At 40.1% G+C, this 27732-nt stretch overlaps 1 protein-coding gene across 3 annotated transcripts; it reads right to left on the bottom strand.

The window, feature by feature from the left end:
- Window positions 1–6769: 6769 nt before the first annotated feature.
- DAZL (deleted in azoospermia like) lies at window positions 6770–25693 on the bottom strand. 3 transcript variants are annotated; one of them, XM_020987215.2, is made up of 11 exons: window positions 22441–22852; window positions 22201–22347; window positions 21886–21977; window positions 18815–18866; window positions 18300–18363; window positions 18049–18188; window positions 13038–13109; window positions 12324–12374; window positions 11195–11308; window positions 10113–10211; window positions 6770–7822 (listed from the first exon to the last, which is right to left on the bottom strand). In XM_020987215.2, exons 1-11 carry the CDS (start codon window positions 22477–22479, stop codon window positions 7793–7795), a joined length of 900 nt encoding a protein of 299 aa, XP_020842874.1. In that variant the 5' UTR covers window positions 22480–22852; the 3' UTR covers window positions 6770–7792. The 3 variants fall into 3 exon arrangements, with proteins under 3 accessions (XP_020842874.1, XP_020842876.1, XP_020842873.1); XM_020987217.2 differs by lacking the exon at window positions 22441–22852 and adding an exon at window positions 25614–25693 and having other exon boundaries at window positions 6771–7763; XM_020987214.2 differs by having other exon boundaries at window positions 6771–7763.
- Between the last annotated feature and the right edge of the window lie 2039 nt (window positions 25694–27732).

The raw sequence follows: 27732 nt of genomic DNA, 5'->3' as shown, positions 1-27732 counted from the left end.
GGGCCTGAGGTCTAAGGCGGGAGCGTGTGTCCCACGTGTTAGGGGATCAAGTTTCTATATCTGTGATTACGGGTTTTGAAGTAAACATTTCTGTGCTAAAACTCACCTGTTAGTGGTTAATACCGATGGCGTGAAGGCGGACCATCCTCCATAATTGAGGGAGCGCCACTGGCTGCAGCTGGAGTCATTTGCTGAGAGCTTAGTAGCCCTCATTCTCTGTAAGGATACTGGAGAACACTGGGGGAAGAGGGACATCTCACCTACCTGGCTTTCTAGGCAGTGAGGGCCAGGTAGTTTGTGTTGACAAGATATTTTGTTCTCTTTGCCAATTTGCAATTTGTAAGATGAAACTACAGGCCTATTTTGACTTGTATCTCTTACTGTTAGTGATTTGAAGCATTCTTTCTTGTGGTTAATACTTTGCAATTCTTTTGAAAACTGTTTGGTCATACCTTCTAACCTAGAAAAGTGGTAAAGTTTTAATCCAGGTAAATGTATGGTATAGTGAATACATTTAGGAAAGAAATGAACCAGATTTCACTTTGAGAATGGCAGGCTCTGAGCTACTAGGTATTGCTTATTCATTCACGCAAAGAACCCATGGAAGCTAACGGAAACCGACACAGACTGCTGCAAACATCTCTCCTTGAAGAAAAAGTCCCAACACAGCGAAAAAGAGAAGCGAATATTTGATTGGTAGTAAAGGTATGAGAATGTAACAAGAAATAGTATTCCAAATTTGCATAAAACCAGTGTCCACCCTTTAAACACTTCAAAGCTCCTCTGATCCCTAAACTTTCTGAGACCTAATACAGCTAGTAGGGCCCAGGAAACAGCAATTAAAATAATCAAAAGGAAACAGAAACTAAAAAGGAAACCAAAGATGTGAGGGATGTTAAGATTTAGAGACCGAATACCACCTTGTTCAAATATGGTTCCTGAAAGGGCAAGTTTAGAATAAAAGTTCACTTTTGTACAATGAGAAAACTTCTGAAACGTGTTCTGAAAATACAAGTAGAACTTCATGTTTTAATTCACATGCAAAGGAGATGTTTAGTTTAACTAAACACAAAAGTGTGAAGTAATTTCCTAAACAATCGAGTTAAATGATGATTAGACTGAAGAAATTCCTCAATCAACCTGACAGTATAGATCATTGGCTGAATCAGGAACTGATTGGACATTTCTAGAGAACTAGAAACTGATCATCCATGCCTCTGGTGGCTGTGAAAAAGCAAGTCTCAGCTGCGAGGTGTGGTAAAGGGATGCAGACCACTTGTGTCCCCTCCACATCCAGCCACAACAGGTCTTGAAGCAGAGACATGTGGCAGCATCCAAGGGAAAAGCTGTACAGTCATTCAAGTTGGGGAGACTAGCAGGTGGAGCCGGGAGCCCGCTTGGGGATGGCAGGCCTACACGAGACTCCTGTTGACCTTAGGATGTGGGTACAGTCTTGCTCCTGCCCCTCACTACCCACATACGTGAACAGTTCCAGGATTTCTGCTGAACCTGAACCTGGAGATAGTGAAGCCACAGCCAAGCATCAGGACTCGACCCCTCCCCTCACAAAGAGCAGGTCAAGGTAGTCCCTGTCTACTTGTGAACACTGCAGGTGGCAGTACTCCCCCTACTTCTAACCCACACAGCTGTGAGCATGGCCCAGGGAATAGGAGAGAGGTTTGTCACTACCATATCCACGTCTCATCTTTGAGCTAATTGTGGCCCCCACCTATCAAAACGCAAATTAGTGAGAGCTCCCAAGCTAGAACTTCACGAATGTGGATCTGAGCAACACCTTGAACGTGAGTTAATCACTTCTGGGGAGAGAACCCAAACTCCTCCACACTCAAGGTGGGAGGGCAGCCCCAAAGAGGCATTACACATGACACGCTACTTGACATGGGTGTTTTGTTAACCTGTGAGGTCAATATTGTGGAAGATGATAATTATACCTTCCTATATCTTAGTAAGACTGGCAGAAGAACATGGTCTTCATAGCCCAAGGATTTATTCTGATATAGTAAGTCATTATAACTATGTTTTCCAATATACTAAAAATACTGTTTTATTTTACAAACATGTTCTAAATGAGTAGTTCTTACAAAGCAGTTTACATGCACTGTAATTGGAATTCAGATTTTACTCAATAACATGCAGCAGTTCAAACCCTAGAGATCTCTGAGCACCAGATTCAAATAGGAAAGGGAAATCCAGAAGAACAACTTTTGATCTATCCACTCCCATCGTTAAGACTCTAGTATGTAGTTTAGTTCCAGAGTATAGAGTGACAAAATTCTGAGCTTTGAGTTCTTCATTCCACAACTTAACAATTTCTTCCAAGACAGAGAGACGTGTTGTCTCTAGCCATTTTTTTCTTACAGACAAAATACAGATGGAATTGTAGCCATAATATATTTACACAAATTTATATCACGGATTATGGTAAGAGCAACTGGGCTTGGTGTCAAGATGACTAAATGTTCAAACCCATCCTGAAACACTTACCAAATGTATGATCCTAGGCAGGTGATTGAACCTGAATCTGTCTTTTCTTCTATAACATGGGGCAGTTGTACCTACCTCACAGAGCTATTGTGTCAACCAAATAAGATAATGTATGCAAATGGATTTGTACAACTTAAAAGCACCGTTATCAATTGGGTTGTTTCAAAAAAAAAATACCAACAAAGATTACAAAAACCCCCTTTCCGGGCTACTTAAAATGCTGCTACTGCTTCCAGAGCTTCATATAGCATTCATAACCTAAAGCATCTCAGTCAGAAGGGCATTCGTTCTATTCTTAAAGACCCAGAGAACTGGGACTTTTATATAAAACAAGGCAAAATGGCCATACTCCTCTCACACCGGTTTTAATGGAAATACATCCTACATATGAAATATCAGGATGCCTTGGGAAAATGATCTACACATAGAACTAGAAAACTTTCCATTCCATACCAGTTACAAATGTAAAATATAGTTCCCATAGAGCTTAATTGTATACTGGTAGTGCTCCAAGTTTGAACACCAGGAGACTTTTTTTTTCCATTTTCCTGGGGATTGGCCCACAGCTATAGTCATAATAGACAGATGTTAAATCTGAATGCAATGTAGAATTTCCTATCATTTGTTTGCTATGCAGATTGGGTATTTTGCATGAGCATTCAACACGCAGGTTTATTGTTTTAACTTCTTACATTTATTGTCTTCTACAACTAACTATATAACCTACAGATGGAAAACTCAAAATCTTTGATGGGTGGTGAGGAATAGCACAAAGAATCAGTTACAAAGAAAGACATTACACGTAATGTCAGTAAGCACTAGACTAGTTTTCAAAATATGTATAGGAGCTATCCTCATCCTGAAGGAGTGTCTCAGGAATTCCAAATGCTCGTATTCAACAGCTGGACGTATTTGTAAGACCTGGTCAATGAAAAACGCTGCAGTGTTTCCCCTTTATAGCTCCACCCTCTCCACTATTTGCCATTTTTGTGAAAGGAAATACAACTCTGGCTGATTTCAATGCCTCCAAATTGTACACGTATCCTATGGCAACTGAAGGCAGCCAAAGCTATTAAGCCTGTTATGAAGACAACCGTTACCTTTAAGGAAAGCTAAAAGGATTTTAAGAAGAGGTAGAGGAACACTAAAAACTAACAGGAAAGTGCTGTGGAATGCTTACATTTCAGAAAGTCAATAACTTCTAAATGCATATGCTCCTAGGAGGCAGAGGTGTGAATTAAAATGGAACAGTTAAAAATAAACCACAATGGAAGTTTTGTTGTTTTGTTTTTAAAGTATGGTTGTGTGTATAATGAGGTACAGACTTTTTGGAGCTTTTCAATTTCACCACTTTCCCTTCCTCAAGGTACTGCACATATTCATTTTAAAAAACTCAAAAGAAATTACAATTCTGTATTAACTCTTGAAAGTAACTGAAAAGAACCTTAAGGTAACACAAAATCAGGCCAACATCAGTCCTAAACTGATTTGTATTCTAGCTCTGGAGCTTCAAATACAGTAAACTTTGTTATTCTGCAGTGAGGGGATTGAATGTTCTGGTTAATCCAATATTTCAAACCATTCCAGCAAGTTACTAAGTGCCTACTAGGTTCAAGACTCTGTGCTGGGTACAGGGGATATAAAGACAAAATGACAGAGCTCTTCCCTGCCTTCATGAAGCACACAACTTATTGGTGGCAATACTATAGATATCACCAAATGGTATATGGAAAGAGCAATAAGTCTGGATTCAGAGGACCTGGGTCCAAATCCTCCCTAACATTTCCTATTAGATTACCTCCGAGTCCCCTCCAGCTCCAAATGAATGATTATAAAAGTATATAGCTGACAATCTGGGGAGACAGAGTACGATTGAGAAATAGGGTAATCAAGAAAAGCTTCCCATAAGGACAGCATGAGCTAGGCTTAGAAGGAAACTTCAGATTCTAAGTGGACATGAGGAGCCAGCCCATTCTAGGAATGCTGCAGAGGCACCACTGAGGTCAGTGAGTTAAGTGGAGAGTAAGATGCACAGAACTTGGCAAGAGCCAGACTGGGATAGGTTTTAAATGCCAAGTTCTTGACTTAGTAAGGTTATAATTGGGTCTAGTTCTCTTTTGGAATAACACCATCCAGGTTACCAGTTTTCCAAGTGAGTATTAGAAAAGCCTTAAAATACTAATACTAAGCCCAAACTACCCTGGACACAAGATCGTGTTTCAATGCCTCAGGAAGTGTTTTCCAGGATTTCTAAATGCCTCCCTCAGCATTCTCAGTTATCCTTAGACAGGTAAAGCACAGAAGAAAAGGAGCCCACAGAAATGAAAACTAATCCCCCTGACACACTTCAGGTGGACAAGTAAATGCTCGCTGTGTCATTCCACTTCCTTTTGTGATGATTCTTAAACTTGCTATTATAGGGTTTTGCCACGTGCAGTTCGATGGCCCAGGAAAAGCTGACCCCTGAAGCTCACATGCTTACCCTGGGGTCATAGTTAGCAGCGGGTCATGCCTTGTGGAGAAGAGCCTCAGCTACCTGGACAGCTCAGCTCCTGCTAGACTTCAAACTACACCCAAAGCAGCCTTCACTGTCACAGCTGATGCAAAATGAAATAAGAGGGACATTTGAGGGAAATGCAACAGAAACTCACCATGTAAGCTATTTTATTACCTGCTAGCAGTTAAGCCAGTATATGCAGCTTCTTCACACCACGTGGATTACAAGTAACTTCATTTTAAATAAGTGAGGTTTGCCTAGGAAGAATCTATGATCTATTTTAAAAAACCAAAACCAAAACCACACACATCTGAAATAGCAAGACAGTGTGGCAGAGCCAGGAGATGGCCAGCAAAACGCTTTGCCCCAATGATCTGAAGGCATCCCAGAATCAGTACTGGGAAGCATAAACTCTTACTATATATATACTAACCCCCACCAGAAGCTGTCATAAATTTACTCCCTTCCTACACTCTCATCTCCTCTAACTATGCTATTGACATACTATATAAGCTCACCATAGCACAAGCTACTATATTAAACCCTCCCTTCGTATAAATTTTTGGCCCAGTTAAGATTTTTTCCATGAAAAGGCATCTTTAATTTTATAATGAAAAGCAACTGAAAAAGATTTATTTCACTTAAACTGCTCTTTATAGCCAACTTCGCTGGAGCACTAAACTTAATACCTCTATGCCAAAAAATGTCAAAGAAACATGGCCCTCTAGCTAATTCCATTGTTAACCATATACAATAAAGTGCCTATGTTATCAGCACTTTTGAAACTGGGTTTGTCAATTTCTACTGGGTATTTCAATGTAAATTAAATACCAGTACCATGTTTTGAGAGCATATTTCTGTTTAAAACCATTGTCCCTATTTGTAGGAGTTTAGAACCTTCTGTGTTCCTGTGTTAATCTTTTCTATATATTACTTCTTCAGAAGATAAAGCCAAAAAAAAAAAAGTCACGGTCTGAACTCTCTCTCCTTCACACATATTGTTCTTGAGGCTATATTGGGGCAACAGCTCCGCAAAACTTAAAATACAACTTAGAATGAATAGGCAAAGGAATGGCAAAACTTTTATCTGAAGGTAAAAGACAATTTCAAATCCTGGGGAGAAGTAGGCACTTGGGTCCTTTAAATGACAGAGTTTCCCCATTCTTTCTAACTTTGGATGTGAAGTATCAAATCTCAGGCTTGTAGGAAGACTGGAGTCAAAGTCAACAGCACCTGCATTCAGACAAGAGGAAAACTGCCAGGAAGTCCCTCTTTATGAAGGCTCTTGTTCCAAACTTGTGGCTGTGGGAGTCCAGGTTAGAGTCACAAACGTCCAACTATGCTGGCTCCTTAGCTCACTAGTACCTTTACAAGGCTTACTGATATGCTGACTGCTCAGAATGGTGACTCTTGGATTTCAAATCACTGGTACTGGGATGAAATGTATCCAGATCATTACTACACTTAGAGAAGAACATAGGAAGACTTGTCCTCTTATCACCTATTCCAACGTATAGAGTCAGAGAAGCATCTGATTAACCCAAATGCTGGATATCGATTTTTAACCCTTGAGTGCAGTACCTACCTACGAAGTGAGATTTGTCAGGACTAATATTTTCTATTTTGAGCCCCTTGGGCTTATTTTACTTTAAAAAAAAAAGAAAAAAGAAAATGCAATAGGTTAACAAACAAAAATAAAATTTTATTTGTTCCATGACAAATAACTAAAATTAGTTTTTTTATAAAAGCAATTCCTTTCAGATACTCTGATTAACCTTTAAGTGACATAAAAAAAGCTTCAGCATCCTTTTTAATGCCAATATTTTGCACAATTTAGATATAGCTACTGAAGTAAATTTTAGCAATAAAAAACACAAAAAAAAGGAAAGAAAAAAAAAGAAGAAAAAGAAAAGTAACCCACTGAGAAGCTTATGTATCTAGTAAGGTTTGGTTAGTATCAGTTTTTAAAATTACACCCAGAATTTGAATTACCCTAATTGCCATCCCAATCAATTATCTATTGTTGGACTCCTGGTACTTCGTAAGCAAAATTGAACTAATAAACATAACACCCAATGATTGGATTGTCTGTAGAGAATCTGCTATGTAATACTGGGTTTGGAACTGGAAGTCTTCAATTAAGCTACAACTTTATATATTTGGTTCCACTGATTAAAAATGCAGTTTTAAAAAGTCTGCTTCTGTGGTAAATTTCTAGGATTAAATTATAAACACAAAGCACTGTAGTGTAAATATCGTACTGCTGAAGAGGTATTTGTTGGAGATTAAATGCTAAGAACAGTCGAACTGTCAAGATTCTGACCTTTCAAAACACTAAGTTTGTATAAAGCAAAATTTTGAAAACCAACAATTTGTCTTTAAAGTCTCAAAAACATTTCAGTACCAGTTGAAGCACTAACATGTAAACCCTAACGTTACACCTGTCTACTTCAACTGACTTTTTCCCTTTTAACTCAACATAGAACCAATTACTAAGTGAATATCCAAAGTAGAATAGTTTCAATGCAAAATAAACACAACATACTAAGAAAATTAACACAACTTGCTCAGAAAGTCTTGCAATAAGTTGTCAAAAAATTCAGAATTAACTTTCCATAATAGTGGAAAACAGGAACTCTCTGTATCTTCGTAATACTCAAAAACAGTAACTATTGTCCACAACACTGGAAGCTTCAGCAGAGAGGATTCAAACGGATTTAAGCACAGCCCTACTTCTTCTAAAGTGATGTACTCTTTTGTCCTGGAAGAAATATACATATTCCATTTACTTCAGTGAAAAATTCCTATTATTGATATAACCTAAAAAAAAAAGAACAAGATTATAAAGTACTACATGTGAGTAATTATAACACAAAATATTATTTATAAAACATTTTAACATAAATAATTTAGGTCATGAGAGACTATATAAATGTTCAGTTTTCTTTCAAAAACAGAACCTCTTAGAAGAATTAGAGTCTTGTGAAATACAAGTCCTGAACGCTTTTCAGCTCTAAGAATCTGGCCAATCTGATTTATCTGTTCAGTTAAAAGCAAAAAATTACACATCAAAACTTAGAGAGGACACTGAAATTAATAAGTATTATTTTTGACAATCAACTGATGTACGGTCAAAATTGCTACTGATATTAATATAATTATCTATTTCTGCTGGTTAAAACTTCCAACTATTTTTAAATAGTTAAAACAAAACTTAACTCCTAGCTGTGTGACCCTGGGCAAGTCACTTAACCCCAACTGCCTAAAACAAAACAAAACAAAAAACTAAAGAACATCCGGCAGAAATCTTCCTTCACATTCCTTCTTAAAATCCCATTATGTTAAGCAGACAAAAGTCTAAAAAGCTTGATTCCCCACCCCCCTTCCCTAGGATGGAGATCCAGAGAGCTTTTATAGGAGTGAAGGGGAAAATGAGAATATATGGAAATAATTTTTAAAATGTGTTCCTTTCACAGGTAGAAAGAAGCTAGTATACTACATGTATCCTACCTCAAGACTCCTTACATTTGCCCTAATTTCTACTGATGACAGGATACAAGGTCCTAAGGAAGGGGAGAGGCAGAGACCACTAGTAAATACAGTATTTTTGCCATTTAACAAAGCTGACTCAACTATGTCTTTTTTCCTGCAAGGACTGTGCCAACTTCGTAAACCTTAAAATGCTCTATAAATAAATGTGAATGATACTCATATGAAACTGGCAAAAAACCACCAACCAACCCAGCTTATATTATGTCAGTAAGGTTCTCTCCTAGGAATCTGTTTCCTTGGCATGAACTTCTATTATAATGAAGCAAAAGCTTTAGCATCAGGAAGGCATACTGTAGATGCTCATGAACCCTAAAGGAAAACTTTATTTGAAAAGCTTTTCCCTCCCTTTTTGATCTTTAAAGACATATAGAAGAACTACTTATTCATCCCCCACCCAACCCCTGCCCCGACAATCTACAAGGAAGTGAGCCATCTTGCATACTTTCAGACAGGGCTATGGTCTGACAGAAGCAACAAGAAAACTTACATGAGCTATTGCTTGAAAATAATAAAAGTAAAAGCCCACAATTACATGGTATTTTGTTCTAGCCTTGGGAGGCAGTGCCATTTTCACAAATGAGAAAACTGAAGCAGAGGTGAAATCACTTGCCAAAATCCTCCACAGCTGGTAGGGCCTCTACACCATGTCAACCCTAGTTTTCACTAGTAATATTCTAATTCCCAAGGAAGATTATCCAAGTTTACTCCTGCTAGGGATGGCTGCTCTCATGAGTCATGGCCTCTTTAGAATTGTAGGACCTCTTGGGGATTGAGGGGGCCCATCAGTGGAATGTCTCCCAGGAGGGAGAAAGACACAGAGAAATGAAGGGGGATTTGGGCTCTGTGGGCATGTTAGGTAGGAGCCATCTGTCATGCACGGACCCTTGTCCACACATGTAGTGGGGGAAGAAAGACATTCTCCTTCCACTGCCTTATGGCACTAAAAAAAAAAATTGGCTCAAAGCATGTTCCTCTCCAATGTTTGCACCATGAGTTTCATAAGTGAGTCTCATTATCAGCTGTCACATTCATAAATTCCCCGAGAAGAGATCTGGGAAGTTCAACAGAAGGGATAACTGATTTGTCTGGTCTCACACAGTGATTTAGGAGAAGAGACAGGACTGACAGTCAGGCCTGGACCTCAAACTCAAACTTCCATGCTTTGATGACTCTGAATCAGCTTCTATTTTTCTTCCCTCTAATCAACTCATTCTACCTTATTACAAAAGAACTACTTAGCTTTCTCCCTGAGTAATCCATTCATAGCCACCATATTCTATATTGCCTTCTACATCTAGAATTAACAATTTCTTTTGACTCACTTCTTTCAAGAAGGCTTTGGAATATAATCTCTTGCTACAGGCTTCTTCCCTAAGGACAAACTAGATATCAAAGTTTTAAACAGCATGCTGCTGGGCCTAACTCACTGTGATTTATTTCTTTACAAGGGAGTGCCTACAGTTTGATCAAGTGGCCCCACTAGCCAGAACACAAATAATATAAAAGGAATATTTTAAAACTTTAAGTGATAATTTTTTTCAAACTTCTCACTCTATACCTTGAAGTAGTCATCTTGTGTTACAAGAGCATTTCTCAGCCTTGTCTCTGGATTAAACAAACAGGATACCACTGTCTGTATGCTTCGGTCCACAGATTTCTGAAACACAGAGCTTGTTAGTAGCATATGCCTAAAGGCTACATATACCTCTCTTTCATTCAATACTAAGAAGACCACCTTAAAAGTTTAAATGACAGCACTGTTCCTTCCATTCTAAGACTTCTGACAATCAGGAGTACTAACAAATGTCAACAAGTTCTATTGTTAAAAGTTTTTGCACATGACTCTCTTAAATTTTCTTAATAATAGCAATAAAGACCAACCCTGATTTTTTCCAGAAAAATATTATATTATAGAGCTCAATACTTTCAGTCTTGAGAGTTCCAAAAACATTAAAAACTTAAGAAAATATATATTAGGAAAATGGCAAATTAGCCATCTGGCTGGACAAATACTAAACACTGGACAGAGAAAACAATAAATTAGTCATGACCCTGAAGCAAAATTTTTGAAGCCACCAACTTATTTTCTTCTGTTAAATGATTATGTGCTTAATAAATATTTGTTAATTAGTTAAGTGATTGTGGGAAAGGGGGGAGGAGGAAGGAAAGAGGTAGTGCTCTAGACCTGTAATTTAATTGGTTTAAGAATTCCCTAGTCTGGAGCCAATTGTGTGTAATTTATCATCCTAAGAGAGCAACCTGGGAAAACTAAAAGGTTAAGTGATTTGCCTGTGGTTACAAATCTAGCTCACTGTCAAGGCAGAACCTGAGCCCAGGTCTTCCTGACTTCAAGATCAGATGTCTGTCTATTAACCTGTACTGCCTTTCAACACTACGATGATCATTACAGATAAAAGGATGACAACAATTAAAGGATAAAAAAGAATTCCAGAAGCAGCAGCTCACATGTTCATGCTGAAAACTTGGGGCTTCCAAACTCTCATGTGCTAACTTATGTGATTAGAATTCATCAGAAATTTGGGTAAAGCTAACAATTTCACAAGGACTATCACTCGGTTTTGGTAACTACCAGAATGTAAACAGAGATGACTATTATCCAGGCTGAAATCACCCCCTTGCCTTTTGTTGGCCATTCCCAGAGGACTGTGTGACCTCATGGACAGAGCACTCCGTCTGCAGGACTTCAGCTCCTGGGTCCACTTCACTGCAGTGATAATTCACAGCTGTATAAGCCTACATTTAAAAAATAAAAATAGTCAGAGGTGCTAAAAAACATTTCTAATATCTTCTCTTCCAAAGTAGGTGCTGATGCTATCATTTAGAAGGCAGACTTCATAATCTGACTGAATCCCAATCCATCTTATTCTGTTTCACAAAATTTATTTTAAGTAAAATCATCTTATAGGGAAAAAGGAATCTTCCAGCTCAGAAAGCCACCTAAAGAACATAGTATTTGATAAATCCATCTAAATTTCTATCTAATCAATGGAATGACCAGGACCTGATGCCAATGTGTGTCCATTTATTATACACATAATCTAAATAAAACATAAGCACATGCACTTGTGTGCCTGCGGACCAGTCCTGTGATTTCACTGACATAGAAACAACGTACACAGGCACCTTTCCTATAATTTACATTCTTAGAATTGTCTGGGGCACTGAGAGGTCACTGATTTGCTCATGGTCAATGTAGCCAACATAGGTCAGAGGCAATACTTGAATCCAGGTCCTTCCTGCCTCCAAAGCCAGCTCTCTAGCCACTACTCCATGTTGTATCTGTACTCCAGAGACAATGACATGTAAATATACGAGGCAGACATATCTGACCCTTCTAAATCGTAACTCCTCTAAATGCAAAATCTACCACAATGTTCAATACTTTCCTTGAAACTTTAAATTCAAATTTTATTGAAAATTTCCTATTATTTTTCTTCCCCTTGTGGCAAAAAAATGAGCAGCAGGGACAACCCCCCCCCCTTAATTCTGAACCCTCTGTTTAGATTGTAAACTCAACAAGTAATTCTAAACAATGGCCGTGTGCAAGACACTAGATGCTATTTAGGAATACAAAAGAAATCAGTGACTTAACTCCTACCACAGAGTGGCTTACACATCTAGTGACAACAGAATTAATGAAACATGACATACCTGACGACAGAACAGCCAGTCAACAAAGATAACAAACAACGTTCTATAAAACACTAAGGAAGATATGAGGAAGTTTATATTTGTTAATTCCCCTTACCGGAGGTATAACATAACTCCTTTGTTCCCCAGCAGGCCATTGTGGAGGTACCTTAGAGCAAAAAAAACATCGATTTTGCAAATATTTCTTAAAGTACCTAACTTAGATATGGTTATTTATCATATTTATTCATGTTAATGGGGAATAAAAGAAAGTTTATACAATTTTGTTTCTGTTAAATTCACCCTAATTTCTCTCTACTTTTTTTGGAGTCAGGTTTCAAGCAGACATGGGCATGGCATAGTTTTCTGAATTTTTTCCTCTAGAGGAGGTCAGTATCTGAGAAATATTTGAAGAAATTAATCTAAAATCAGGGAAAGCCGACCTAGCCGAACTTTAGTGCTCCATAGGAATTAGGTAATCTATTTTATTTCAACTTCTCCTCATGAAAAAAATCATACAGATCAACTATACTATGCTAGATTACTTAACTACATAAAAGTGGGAAGAGTTTTTGTGAAAACAGAGAATTCTTCTTACAAGACAGACAACTCAACATATTTTCTAATGTATACAGAAATTTGGTGAAGGGAGCCAAACTTCAGAACATAAAAAAGAGCATCCCTCTAATTCAACTATTAAAACACCCTATTTCATTCCTGTCTTTGGCACATTTCCCTTGTTAAAGGGGCAAACTATCTGGGGGAAAATGAGCATCAAGTGAAACATCCCAACATCAAAAGAATGTAGCTGTACTTTTTTTTTAAAAGTTACCTGATAGTTATATATAGGCAGCTGATATCCAGTGATGAGCTGGACTGGTGAATTGGGATAAGGAGGATATGCCTACAAATGAAATGTAATTAGTGTTTTTCTGTAACAAGGTACCATCTTAAAAAGTTTTTTTTATAAGAGGAAGATTTCTAAATTAAAGAAATTTATAAATTTAAGAAATCTAGGCATGCTCAAATAAGCTGAACATGTACAAAATATGCAAAAATTACAACTCAGTAAACCTGATTCTATACAGAGGAAAAATGTTTTCTGATGCACGTTTTCATTATCAAATGCTAGCCATTTTCCAGGAGAAAAGGGAATTAAGCTGGTGAGTGAAGTGGCTGACTTCCAATACCAAAAGCCGAATTTCAGATGTCTGATGAGATCCTTAAGTCCTTTCTAAGTAGTGGGTAGCAAAACTAGGACAATCTTCAATTTAGTATCATGCCCATTCTACATCTCTCTGATATACTTTTACACTGCACTTTTCTCACCCAATTTTTACACCCTTTTCAATCCTGCATCAAGTCTCTCCATTGTCCCTGGACGATCAGCAACTTTAATTCTTTGAGGACTGCATGACTCGCTTCCTGACGAGCCATTAAGAATCACACTACTGAAACCCCTCCAAATACCTGTAAAAAAATGGCTCTAAACAAATTCTAAAGCAGCGGAACCCACAGAAAGACAGAGTGAAAGAATCACTATTAAAAAAGACAAGCCCTTGTTTTAGAGAAAGGTGTCATGAGAAGTATTGTACAATGCAATTTCCCAAGGACAATCCAGTTTACTCCTTCTGCTCAATTCTGGGCTTATTTCACTAATCCACCTGCATTATCTATCCAAGGTACAGGTACTAATGGTTGTCCATCCAAATGCATCTCATAGTAGAGAAAACAAGAATTCTTTGTCCACTTGTTTTTGTGTGTGACTAATGAGACCAAACTTGAATAGCTATAGATCTCATTCAGGAAGTAACGTTTCAAAGCTTGAAATGGACAACATAAAACACAAGAAGGAACATTCACAGCACCATCTCTAGGGAATCCGTTTTCTATTTGGATTCTATACAGAATATTCTCCTACTGATTTAAGTGCTACAGGCAAGTGTGTCTCCCTTAACATCACTTGATGTTATAAGCAAGTTACACAAAAGTCATCACTGTCCTTACAGGCTTTGAGCAATTAATTTCATGCTCTTTTGATTCACACATTGAAGATACTCTTGGAGAGAAGCATAGTGTTCCACACTCCCAAATCAAATGTCTCCCTAGTCGGCAAACATGCACGGCTAGACCTTTTACTCTCTATACCTCCCCCTCAAATCTTTAAAAACTGAAGTTTGTTATGTAGTATCATTTATGAATAGCTGCTTGTTCCCTTCTCACACCTTCATCATGGGTGCTCTCAAAGTGTGCATAGATTTTTCTCATAAAAACTTTGTAGAGAGACGGGAGTATGCATTTGGGTTGGTATTATTCTCTTTGTCACTTTTTAAAAAAGTAATAAGGTCTGAGATCCCCCCCAGCCTTTGTTAGTTTTCCCTTTCAAGATGCTTCAATGAACTCAAAATTGTGGTGTCTACAGAACTTCTCTGTGTACTCTATTCTCCATCTCTCCTCCTAATCTATCCTTTCATGCTTTTTTTAATTTGCTTTTTGGTGAGGCAATTGGGGTTAAGTGACTTGCCTAGGGTCACAAAGCTAGTAAGTGTCAAGTATCTGAATCCAGATTTGAACTCGGGTCCTCTTGACTCCAAGGCTGGACCCATACCCACTGTGCCACCTAGCTGCCCCCTTTCATGCTATTTCTATTTTTTAATGCAACACACAACCCGACCTGAGTTAAAGTCTAAATGTGGTGCTTACAACAAACTGACAGAAGTGTTTCTCATAGAAATCACTGTAAACCTTTCTTTTCCATTTTTATCTGTTTCTTGTTCTCCTCACTGCACCTTTATCTACCCTTGGGATGACTTTGCTTGTGTTTCTCAACAGGCTTCCCACAAATTTGTTTTTGCCTTCACTGCCCCTTGTGTTTGAGTCAGTATTCTGTATAATCTTCTACTACCCTCTCCCATGTAAAATCTACCAAACTAGCTTTTCCTCTGAAAGTGTACTCCTTTCTACTTTCATCTCTCTGCTCGGCAGAACAGAGGCATCAAGTGTTTGCTTCTGGAAGCCATTGTTCTACTGTGATTAAGCATCCTTAGGCTATGTTAATAGTCTGTCAGTGCCTGTCCTTTCATCTATTTCCCATTTTCTAGCACAGGGAGCTTCTTTCAACAGAACAGGATCAAACTGTCATTTGGATGCAAAAACTATCTTTTCATTTTCATTCTTCTTTTGACGTGAATGTTGATGTGGTCTAACAAGTCAGTGGACTGACAACATACATATAGATTAGGAAACACCTGCCACGTTGGTAACCAGTCATCTCCTATCTGTCCAATGCCTCATCAAAGTACTCAGGATCAATTGTATGCAAGAATCTAAAACTCTTCCTTTCCTCCCTCATTTCTTATTCCTGAATGATGTTTTTCAACATAGTTTTTGCCATCTTTGAATTGACATCATCGAGCTTTTAAAGTGTGCTGATTTAACTGGGAGGGTCTCATCAAAGTGACTGTAGGATCTGTACCTCTTCACTCTCTGCAGCAGCTGGCGTATAATCTGAAATTATTTGTATGATGGTCTTTTTGCAAATGCTTATCTTGGGCACTGTAACGTAAGATGATCAAACATCTCTTGGAACGATGTTCCTTTCTTCTTAGTCTTTGGACAGAGGATAAAGTCAACTCTGCCAACTCCTTTATTTGTCTTTACAAGGACAACCTCAAAGCTCCCTCCCTTAGGGGCAACTTCATTTTGCCTTATGGTTTCATAACTATGGAGAATGTCACACTAGATTATAACTCAATTATTCTACTAAGTACCCATTCTGCCACTGAACAAGTGTCATTCATTTAGAATAAACAGCTAAGAATGTGTGTAGACAACCTAAAAGCTGTATGGTTCTTAGCATCCACTAGACCCCCACTGTCATCATCATTGCAGAAGGCTTTCTTGTACCTTGGCTAAAGGGGTCATGGCTTTGTCATCAGTAGGCAACTCCTCCAAGACAGGAGCCTCTCTGTACTTTGCTAAGCTGGTCCTTGGAAAACGTACAATCTGTTGCCAAGACTATGATTCAAAACTGTGCCAGCACAACAGAACTAGCCAGAGCTCATTTTCCAATGACACTGTCTCCAAGTACCCAGAATCCTGATGAGGCATCAGAATAGTACTTTGCGGAGATTCCACTATATAACAGGTTCTTAATGAATGCTTCTTGATTATGACAAGTGGCATGCACAACTCAGTCCAGAATGAGCAGGCACCCCTCCCTCAAAATGCCAAGGACAGCAGAAAGGACTTTAAGCTATAGTGAAAGCAACAAGCACAGAACAGATCTGCCTGAATAAGATGGTGTAATGTTGACAGAGAACAGAAGAGATGCTCAACTCTAATTTTGCTTCCATCATCTTTAGCAAGGAGAATGGTCTTTATGCTGACAAACTTTGGGTAGACAATGGAGAGGGAGAGGGAGAGAGCAAGCAACTGAAGGTCAAGATAGGGGAAGGGCTCCAGCTACTTTTTAAATGTCTTCAAGTTTTGGGGCCCAGATGAAATAATAATCCAGAGTACAGAAAGAACTTGTAGAAGTGATCTCTAGAAGTATTCTTTGAAAAAACACCAAAAAAGTAAAAGCCCCAGAAGACAAGCAACAAAAACTTTATTCCAATTTTAGAAAGTCTAAATTTAATTCCCTGTCATAGAATGAACTATTAAATTGATGCCTACGAGCATTTAGAAAGGAATACAGACCTATCAGATCAAATCAACCTCATTTCCTTCTTTAATAGGATTCATTAAGAGAACAGATCAGAGAAATACCACCTTACACAACCTATGTCTCAACTTCGATAAAACTTTTGACAAAGCTGTTCCATATTTCCTAAGATAGTGAAATGTGGATTAAATGAGTACAGCAACTAGATTCACCACTGAAGAATACATTGTACTCAGTCTTATGCCTTTTAACATTTTTAATCAACAACTTGTTTGAAGATATAAAAGACACATCAAGTTTGTAAATATTACAAGCTTGGAGGAAGAACTGCTAACACAGTAGATGAAAGAAATAAAAATTCAGTAAGACTTCAACAAATTACTAGAAGGTAGGGTAAAGACAAAGATGACTGTTAAAATATTAAATGCAGGACTTTACATTTAATTCTATTAAATTTCAACTATATGCATATGGAATAGTGGAGATTCTGGCTTGACAGAAATTAAAGTTGAAAAGGATCTGAGCTGTCTTACTAACTGCAAAGCTTAGTATGAATCAGAGGTGTAATGTGATTACCAAAAACAAAACTAATGAGGCCTTAGGTTTTATTAATATGAGGACTCATTTCTGATAAAGGGAAGCAATAATATCACTGTGATTTGAATAGTCAGATTCTTTATGAAGTTGAGTTGAGCTCTGGGAACTACATGTTTAATGGCGATATTAACAAACATGGACATGACCAAAGGATAGCAATGAACAAAGGACCTGGAAATGTTTCACTTGAAGACAAGACCACATGGAGACACAGTAGTTGTTTTGAAACATTTAATGTGCTGTTACGTGAAAATAGTAAAAGAAAGTACGTGACCCCAGAAATCCAACGGGCAGTTACCACACGGAAGCAGATTTTAGCTCAATAGGGGGAAAAAATTTGTAACAATTAAAGGTCTCCAAAAATGGAATAGGATCCCTTGTGAGGTAGTGAGTTCCTCATCATTGGAAGTGCTCAAGCAGAAGCTAGATAACCTTTTATCAGGGATATTTACAGAGGATATTCCTAAATTAGGTAGCAAGTCAGACTCAATGATCCCTAAGGTTCCAGACTGATTCCATGATTTTGGACTACAGTAATACATTAAGAAACTGAAAAATTAAGAGCTCAGATAACTTTTACCTGGACATACTGAGTGATGGGGTTCATCATTGCTGGAGGCTGCATATATGTCTCTGTGTTTGGATTACTCCAGACACTATGAAACTGTGGTGCTGGTGGAGGGTTAAAGACCAAAGGACGTGGCTGCACGTGATAGGCACCTTTAAAAGAAAAAAAAAAGGCAAAATAATAACAATTTCAATATTCAAAAAAACTATTGTTGTAACAACCAAAAAACTCTCCCAAAACCCTTCTTCCATATATGTACTCACATAAATTTTGTTTCCTGATAGCCGGTCCCAGTTTCAACTTCTTACCATGGAAATTTATCTGTGACTGGGGGGAAAAAAAGTAGTAGTTTTCCCAGTGTCTTTCCTAAAGATGACCTCAGAGCTTACTGCAGGGAGCTGTGGAAGACCTGGATAAACTACTCTGCCTCAATAGTAACTAATGCTTCCTGACTAGACAAATGTGGGAGGGTCAGCTAAATTAAGCCCTCTCATTAGACAGTTGCTCTTATTTTATTCAGTCTTTCCCTTCCCCAAACAAAACACACGTACAAATAACAACTGTTTCTAGCCTGGATCCATCTCCTCTCTAAAACTGGGAACCAATTACAGAGAAATGTTTAGGATTTCTGGCAAGTTAGCAAATAGTTTAATTTTCAAAACTACAGGATGGGAAGAAACTAGTTCTCTATTAACAAACATATGTAACTACTTAAAAGGAATCAAAATACCATTACCACCAAAAGCCAAAATAAAAATTTTTTAAAAAGATTACTTACTTCTACTATTTTCTGCACATCCACATCATTATAAAACGAAACAAATCCATAGCTAGAAAGGCAGATTAAAGATGATTAATAGGATATGTTGTCACCATCAGGCAATTATAATTTCAGGAACTTTCTCCCTCTCAGGTTTTATGAAATCACACCAGATAGAAATTAGGATGTAACTTTTGGGAAGAATTCTTAATTCTTATATCATCCCTATCTTATATAGGAGGAACCTATTTTGGATGGTCTTCCTATTACACTCACTTCTCTATTCTCCACAGTCCATAATTAATACAATTTAGATGCCCAGGAAATATCTGTGGATTGACTGTAACCTTAGTTTAGACTACTGACTCCCTCCAAGTCTAAGGCTCAAGGGCCATTTCCTAAAAGAGACCTTTCCTGACTCCCCCCGGTTCATACCCCATCATAACTTTGTATATCTCATATATTTATTTACTTATCTGTGTATGTTTTACGTCTACCCCCACCCCCAAGTAGAACAGAAGCTCCTTGGATTAACTACCAGTGCCCAGCATATTAAAAGGGCTATTTTAATTTAAGTACGCTATTTTTAAAAAAATGTTAAATTAAATCTCTAATGTCTTACTCTATTTAAACCCCCAACTTCTACCCTTCCTTCCTATGATGCTACTCTTCACACACCCTCTCTCCCACTCCACATTCTCTCTCACTATTAGCTTGAAACCAGGAATGTATACTTTATAAATTTCATTTCAGTAACTATTAATGAAAATAAACTGCTAAAATACAACCTTTTTTTTAAAACCAATACAGCTAAAACTTTATAGTTCCTTTTTAATTAGTGAACTGATTTTTCCACTTAAGAGAGTACTGGTAATATTCCTGAGGAGCCATTTATTTAGAAAGCTCATATTCACCGAATGAGATATGTCCAGAAGTTCTTAATCTTTTTTGGATCCTCCTGGAGCCCCTCCCCCCTGCCCCATGTAATCTTGTGAAGTCTAAGGATCCCTTCTTGGAATGTTTTAAAATGCATAAAAATAAGATATATAGGATTACACTGTAACACGACTACTGGACTTTGGCAAGGCATTTGGAAAATTCTTTCATCATTATCTTTATGGATAAGATGAAGAAATATAGGTTTGACTGACAGTACAGTTAGGTGAATTGGAAGCTGGTTGAATGATCAGATCAGTCCTAGATCTAATGAGATCCCCTCATTATACAAATGAGGAAACCAAGGCCCAGAGCAGTTAAGTGACTTGACCATTGTCATGTGCATAGTACAAATAAGCAGAACATACCTGGGATTTTCACAAACATAAACCTTGGGGGAAAAAAGGGTTATTGGCCTAGGTTTATACACACCAAACTCTGGTTCTTTACCCAATCAATCTCAGTTAACATTCAAAACTACTCTGGTTATAATGATTTCTCCCCAAAAACTTTCCACATAAAGGCACTTTTTATAGTAAAGGGATGAAATAGAAGAGGCAAGAGAGATGCTGTGGGAAGCCTCCTCTACCTCAGACTGGGTCTGAGTCAAAAGAAGTTTCTGCCACTTGATTTATAAGAGGCTAAAGAATGTGTTAAGACAAAGCAAGAAGAGAAAACAGATTCCTTAAATCTATCAAGGGTGATGATACATCTAAGAACTTGACTAATCATGTAACTTATTGAAAGAAGTTCAAGTAATATTTGTTTGGAAAATTCCCCTCAAATGGTGAATATTTTTAATTAATGCTAAGAATAGGTAAAAAGGGATGCTTAAAAACGTATCAAACTATTTTGGTTTCATAGTTTGTAAATCTGCACAGCTTGCCTATAAAAATCTATCCCAAATGTTAAAACAATGAAAATTTTAAGTGATCATCATTTGGAAAAAAAAATTTGTGATAACCTTTACACACGAAAATAAACAAACGTGTTCAAGCAACAGTACAATTAGGTGGATTTGAAATTGTTTGAAATGATCAGTCCCAAAGTGTGGTGGTTAATGCATTGATATCAACCTGGAAAGTGGATGGGCAGGTCCATGGACAGATTATCAAGATTTTATACAAACTAAGCTAAAAAACAAGAAATCTAATCAAACAAAATGGTTTTCTAATGAAAGTGCCAATGATGTATTTCTCCCCCAAAGTCTGTATTACTATTTGAAATAATTTGCGATGTTAATAAGTCTCTGTTCAAATGACCTCTCATAATTTTTAGTCACAAGTACAGAATTGAGAAATTCAATTCTGAAAAATTGTGAAAGAATTTTATAATTTCAAAAGGAGCACTTTTCATAACAACTCCCATTTGAGGCAGACACTTCCAAATGGAACCATTAAGAACTATAACAATGAAAGAAACACATGACAAAGGCATGGAGGAATGGAAATTCAAACTGCTCTGTCCATTTACCAGGTGTAAGGCAAGTTACACAAAAAGAGGAGAGCCTAGTTTACTTAAGAGTTTGGAAACTGAAATACTAGCTATTAATCTGTTGGAATGTATTTTCCCTACAAAACACAGGCTAGTAGAAAACCTTTTAAAACAGGGTTGGGAAAGGACTTACTACAACATCCCTGTATCAAGTCACAAAGTGTTTCAAGATTTTTTAGTTTGTTTTCCTCAAATGTCAACTATGTTTTTGTCCTAAAGTCATGTAAAAGGTTATGGTAAAATTTAATGAATTGTGGCACATAGGAAGAAAACATAAATTATTAATTAAAGGGAAAATACAACATTTAAGATCGGGGCAGCAGGCATTTTATATCAAGAAACTAAGCTACTACTTCAGCTATAACATTGGCAAGGGCCAGCCCTTTGCACTGAAACACATTCTTTAAAAAGTGACAAAGCAATGAATCATGTGGTAGTCCAATTTCATTGATGCAGCTATAAAGGTACCGACTTTAAGATTTGTTTCTCTAATGGTTTCACTAAACATCCAGATTACTTTCACCGAGCAAATATTAAATGTCTTACTTACCCATTGACACAGCTATATAAACATATCAATTTTAAAGATCTGCTTCTCTAGTGATTTCAGTAACATCCATACACTTTCACAGAATCAACATGAAATACGTCTCACTTACCCCTTGGACACACCAGTTCGATCAGTGATTATCTTCACTTCTTTCACCGAACCGTATCTAGCAAAGAAGCTTCTAATTTCTGTTTCATCCATCTATGAAAAAGAATTTAGCTTCAAAAATAAAAATTCTGTGTCCCAAATTCCCAACTCAACTATAAAAAACAAGTCCTTCCCTCATTAACCCAAAACCACACAAAGCCTTTGTCTCCAGTTAGTTGAAAAGAGAACCAAATCCAGGTTTATGTTAAGTTTATGCAAGGACTGAAGCCCAAAAGGCTCAAAGCCTATTAACTACTAAGAATGTTGACCACCATACCCTAACATCAATTCCACCAACAAAGACTGTATTTGGCATGATTTTGCCTTCTGGTAAAACATATCCTTGGCTGGCTGTGGCTGATGATGACTGGGTACTGGCTTCTCTCGAGATGGTTGAGTTTGGAGTCTCAGGATTTGCAGCAGACTGTAATTTGAAAAGAGAAAAGAAAGCACACTCATAATAACCAACCAGAAAAGAAAAAAAAATTATTCAAAGTAAAATAAAATTCTAACTTACATTCAAAAACCCAAATGTTTTAATGTAAATAGCTTCCATTTCTAAGTGATCTAATCACAAGACTATCTTGGTTAAACAAATTAGTTTTAAACCCAGGTCCTAAAAGGAATCATTCCATGGGCAAATATGAATTTTAATAAATAATGTAAAAACGATCCACAGCGGGACTAAGATTTTTTTTCAGGCTGCTGTTGCTCACTGTCATCCCATACATATAAATGACAGTATTTTTTAAAATATGAAAACTTTGAGAACTGGTAAAAAAAACAACAAACAGAAAGACTAATTTTTTAAAAAAAATTATATGTAACACAAAATGAGGTTATTATTTAAAAAGACTTTCTGTTCTATTTCAGTTAACAAGATTTTTGTTTCAATAAGGTCATAAAATAGACATGCCAAGTCCTAAAAGAAATCAAGCTGTGGCTAAAGGAAACGAGGCATCAGGGCATAAAAGCCTCTCCTTCCTATTTACCAAAATTACTATGGCACTTGAAAATGTAACTTTTCCCTTTGTGTGCTATGTTTTGGTACTGGATGGCAGAATCATTATTACCTCATACAGGTTCCAGCTTGTGCTATGTAGGGGGAGCTTATGACCCTCTTCCCTATTGTGATATATCAACTGTCTTTGAATAGCACTTTCTTCTTCCTAAAAATGCTACAAATCAGTTCTATTGATAATTGTTAATTTTCTCATTCTTACAATCTTTAATGAGATTGATGAGAAAAACTGTTATTTCTACTTCTCCCAAAAGGAAAGGAAAATAAGCCACTGAAAAGAAACCAAGCCAACGGCAGAGCTAAGACTCATATATACAAAGTGTTCTTCCCATCAGCGTAAGGATAATAAAAATTGTTCAGGCATGGAATTTTAAAAAATGAATTATTTTCTTTATAATTCTCCTTATGTAGTAAAAACTTGTTCGTAAAAAGTGTCACGAAATAATTTCACGGTCACTAATTAAAAGAACATAGCACTAACTTCTCAATTTATTTTTCTGGAGGACAAATTATTTCTATTCAGCTCGACTTCCAAGAAAGTTTAAATACATCAACAGTTATCAAGGGTCTACTTGTAAGTCACTTTAAATGACAGAGATGAGCCTCACGCCCCCGGCTATTAAAGAACAAACAGGACAGAAAATGTTTAATGGGATGTATTATGACAAAAAAAAATAAGCAAAACATTCCAGTACTTGAATTTTCAAGATACCAAGAAGAAAGATTTCTTATTTTTATTCAACCTAATAGCATCAAAGAATTTCAGACTCGGTACAGTGACACAGACTTGGTACAGTGACATAGTAAAGCTGAGAGAGCACCAAAGTTTTATTACCCGATTTAAAGACTGTCTTCTTCATTTGAATACATGTAAAGATGCATTATTTTGGATGATTATTTGAAGATAGGAACTTAGCTGGGAAATGTGGGAAGAGATACAAGGAAGGGAAATTGAACAACGCATTTTGATAATTAGGCCTCCACTTTTTATTCCCTTGATTAACTTTCATGTCAATTTTCTTAATTGGAAACATTTCACCGGTGACAGACGTTTTAAAAAACCAGGAACATTTTCCCTCTCTGCAGGTAAACTTTTGGTGTGGGATTTCAACTATTGCTAATGGGAATAAAATAAATCATATTCTACCCTCCAAGATAGAGGATTATTTTATTTTTGAAATGGTAGCATACCTACGGACTGTCTCAGCTACTAGGAAAAGGGATTAATTATGCCCCAGTGAAAAAAACTATTCTTTAGAAGGTATGTCGATGAAGGGACCGGGAAAATGGTAAACCAAAGAAATATGCACTTCCCTAGACTAAATCTCCTAACTCGTAAAATGAGAGGTTTGCTCTTGGTTTCGAAGATTTTTTTCCCCAGCTCTGACACTCTATCCACCCAGGTAAAGAACTTTATTTAGCCACTCCTGTAATTCAGCACCCCCGGGGCTCCATGCTGTTTTTGCCTTCACTGCCCATCTCTTCTAACTACACTGTCAGGGCTTGCCTGGGCTCTGGTCTCCCTAAGCGTCCAGCTCGGTGCCTGGCTTATTTGAAGTTGTTCGGTCGTGTCCGACTCCTCGCGACCCCGTAAGGGGTTTTCTTGGCGAAATGACACCTGGCGCCCTGCACACCGTCGCCGCTCCATAAATGCGCCCCCCCTCCCCTCCAGCGGGGGGTCTCCACGACCTGGGCTCCTCGGGCCTCCGCCACCGCAGGCTACTTCGCAGCCAGCAGGTGGCGCCCCAGGCTAACAAAGCGCGGTGACCCAGGCGGAGTCGCGGCGGCGCGCGCACACGCAGACACGCGAGTGCACACGCGCACCAGGCGCGCACACACGCCGCTTCGGGCATCACCACCACCCGACCGTCAGGCGGAGGGCTCCCCCGGCCCCCGGGCCCGCGCCCCGACCATGTGCTGGGGCGGGGCTTGGTTAAAGGCGGGAGCGGGCGCGGCGGCCACGAGGACGAGCCTCGGGGAGGGCGGGGCCGGGACTTTAGGGAAAACCGCCTGTGGGAGCCCCCCCAGTCACAAATCCCCCCCCGCGGGGGCTCCTGGCTCCCGGAAGCGCAGGAAGCACAAGGGGGGAGGGGAAGGCGCCATAGGGGCTCTGCCCTCTCTGACCCCGACCCCCCCCGGGGCTCCCCGCTGCTTCAGCCCCCCCCAACGATTATTAGGTCATAAAATCACCAAGTTAAGGGGGGTCAGTCTGCTTTGGAAAAGGGGCTGCCCCCCCAATATTTCAGCGTTGAACTCCCCAGCTTTCCGGCACAATAAAAGTCCTCCTCTAGTCTAAGGGACACCCCCCCACACCCCTAGGGCAGGAAGCTCCCCCTTCGCGGTCCGGGCGCCCTCGAACTCAGGGTCAAACGCTCCCCCCTCCCCCTCCCTCTCGGCCTTTTTCTTTCCCTCAGGACTTTGGGGAGGTGGGGGAGGGGAGGGAGATCACCACAGGTTCTGAGGGGTGGGGACCCCAGAAGGCCGTCCCACATGGCCGCCGAGGTCGGCCGCGGGCGCAGAGCTTCGGGGCCGAGCTGCTGGGCACAGGCGTGAGGCGTGGGCCGCAGGCCGCAAGGCCCGGCGGGCGGCCTCGTCCGGGCGAGGCGCCCCGCGCCCGCCTCCCCTCAGAGGCCCGAGCCGTCGAAGGCCCCGGGCTCGGCCTCACTCACCATGATCTCGGCCGGCGACCGCAGCGGCGGCTCCTCCCGCGGCGATTAAAGCCCCGACGATGGGGTCGTGTCTGCTGAGGCCCGGGGAGATTAAAGCCCAGCCCGGTCCGGTCCGCTCCGGCCCGCAGCGCCCCTCGCTCGCGCTCCCTTCCCCGCCTGCCCTTCGAGACCCCGACGACGATGCCCGACCCTGGCCCGCGCTGCCCCCCGCGGTCCCTGCTCCGCGCTGCCCCCTAGCTGCGCCGGCCTGCGCCGCCGCCTCCCACCCTCCGCCAATACAGCTCTGCCGGCACAGGCTGCCACGGCACACTGCACAGGGCACTGCCGCCGCCGCGGGCTTTAGCGAGCACCCGCGTCCCACCGCCTTTCCCGCCCGGGGGGGCGCGAGCGTGGGGCGCCGCCGAACAAAGGTTCCCCCGCCCGCTGGGCCCGGGCCTAGCCCTGCCAGCGCGGAGCTGCCTGAGGGAGGGCGGGCCCGCCGGGACGTGGCGGGTGGACACCAGCGGAAGCCGAGGGGCGGGGGGGAGAGGAGGGGGGAGCAGCCCGGGGCTAAGCGCCCTTCAGCCTGGGAATGGAAGCCCCTCGAGGGCAGCCGGCATCCTTTCTGTCCGCGTAGCCTCGGGCCTAGCGCGTAGTAAGCTCTCGATAAATGCTTGCGCTATGGAGGGTGAGAGGAATGAGTCCTTAACCCTAGAATCCCCAAAGGTCCCCGGAGCCGTTAGAATGTAAGCTTCTCGAGGGCAGGGCCTTTCACCTTCGCCTTGGCCCCCAGCACCCGCCTGGCCTCCAGGAGAGAAGCCTGATGTTTGCTCGTTTGGGTGATTGACCCAAAAGGAACGAGTTGTTAGGAGTGGACCCTGTGGAGTCCACTGGGCCGGGCCGGAAGAGCAGAGCAGATGGGGGGGAGAAGCGTGGGGAGGGCAGGAGGGGTGCAAGACAGAGGCCGAGGCAAAGGGAGGCGTTTACACCCCCTCAAGAGGCCACTTCTTTGGGGAGCTGGTTGAATTGATCAGGGTCTACTTAGAACAGTCTTGATTCTAGAGAATGGACCAAGGGGGGAGTCTAGATGAAAGCGGATATTAAGTGCACGTAGTAGGCGCTTAATGAATACTGCTTGTGGAATTGAAAATGAGATGAGTCCAGAAAGAGAGGACCTTGTCCCACCGATTCTGAGGCCAGACTTTACAGAGTGGTGGGATTCTCACTGACTGACCCCCCCCCAAACACCTCCAGGCAGAAGAGGGTGTGTGGAGGGGGCTTGGTGGTGATGGAGAAGCTGCTTTCAAAAACTGCCCTTGGAGGTAATAGCAAAGGAAGGGAATTGACCAGGGTGGGAGCGCATCCTTAGGAAGGACGGGCAGGCTCCAAGGCTCCTGATGGAGAGTGCCTGCATGCAGCTCCAAGCAGACTCCTCCCTCGTTCCTGGGGGGTTTGTTTTGTTTCTTCTTTCCTGTGCTTCCTCCGCTTGGTTCTAATCCTTCTTTACAACACGACTAATTGAAAGTACGTTTCATAGGGATGTACATGTAGGGCCTGTGTCAGATTGCGCGCTGCCTTGGGGAGTCTTATGGAAGTGAATGTTGAAAACTAAAAATAAAAAAAAGAAAGGATGCCAACAACATTAACAATACAGTAGCTGAAAAGGAAAAAAAGTGATTGAAAGGAACTAGAAAAATACTCTTCTTGTGTGGCTACTTTCATGAGTCCCAATGCTTTAGACACATTTTGAAAGCAGGTGACTTTTTAATATTTAGATTTAGATGAGTTGGTTTTTTTTCTTATGGAAACTAGGGAGCAAAATTGCTGCAGGCTTAAGTTCTAACTGGCTGCTGGGCTGGCCGGGAGGGGGAAGGTTTAGCCTTCCCAGATCCTCCTTGAAAAATAAAAGTCTGTTCAATTCAGCCCATTTGTCTTTGCATAACAAAGACAGAAGGAAAGCCGGGCTGTGAGACCATTTCCTTCCCTCAGGGAGTTTTCCTTTAGTCATTCACACCTCCGTGGGGGCTACTTTAATTGAGATTGCAGAGGCCGATTTGAGGAGATTAAGAAACTGGTAGATTTTGGGGAGGGGATTTAAAATGAGAGGCAGGATAATTTTGGAGTTTGGTGATATTTCGAG

This window comes from Phascolarctos cinereus, unplaced genomic scaffold, assembly GCF_003287225.1.
Source record: "Phascolarctos cinereus isolate Bilbo 61053 unplaced genomic scaffold, phaCin_HiC Scaffold_1;HRSCAF=81, whole genome shotgun sequence".
Taxonomy (NCBI): Eukaryota; Metazoa; Chordata; class Mammalia; order Diprotodontia; family Phascolarctidae; genus Phascolarctos; species Phascolarctos cinereus.
The sequence above is the reverse complement of the archived record's forward strand: the minus strand, read 5'-3'. Positions and strand labels throughout refer to the sequence as shown.

Bases quoted from the DNA above. Each gene is read 5' to 3' on its own strand.
- DAZL (XM_020987214.2), bottom strand. From the start codon at position 22,479: ATGGAAGCTATTTACATTAAAACATTTGGGTTTTTGAAT. The intron at 18,364-18,814 runs GTAAGTAATCTT...TTTTCCCCCCAG, and splicing joins ATGTGCAGAAAATAGTAGAA to TCACAGATAAATTTCCATGG. The intron at 11,309-12,323 runs GTAAGGGGAATT...TTTTAAATGTAG, and splicing joins GGAGTTATGTTATACCTCCG to GCTTATACAGCTGTGAATTA.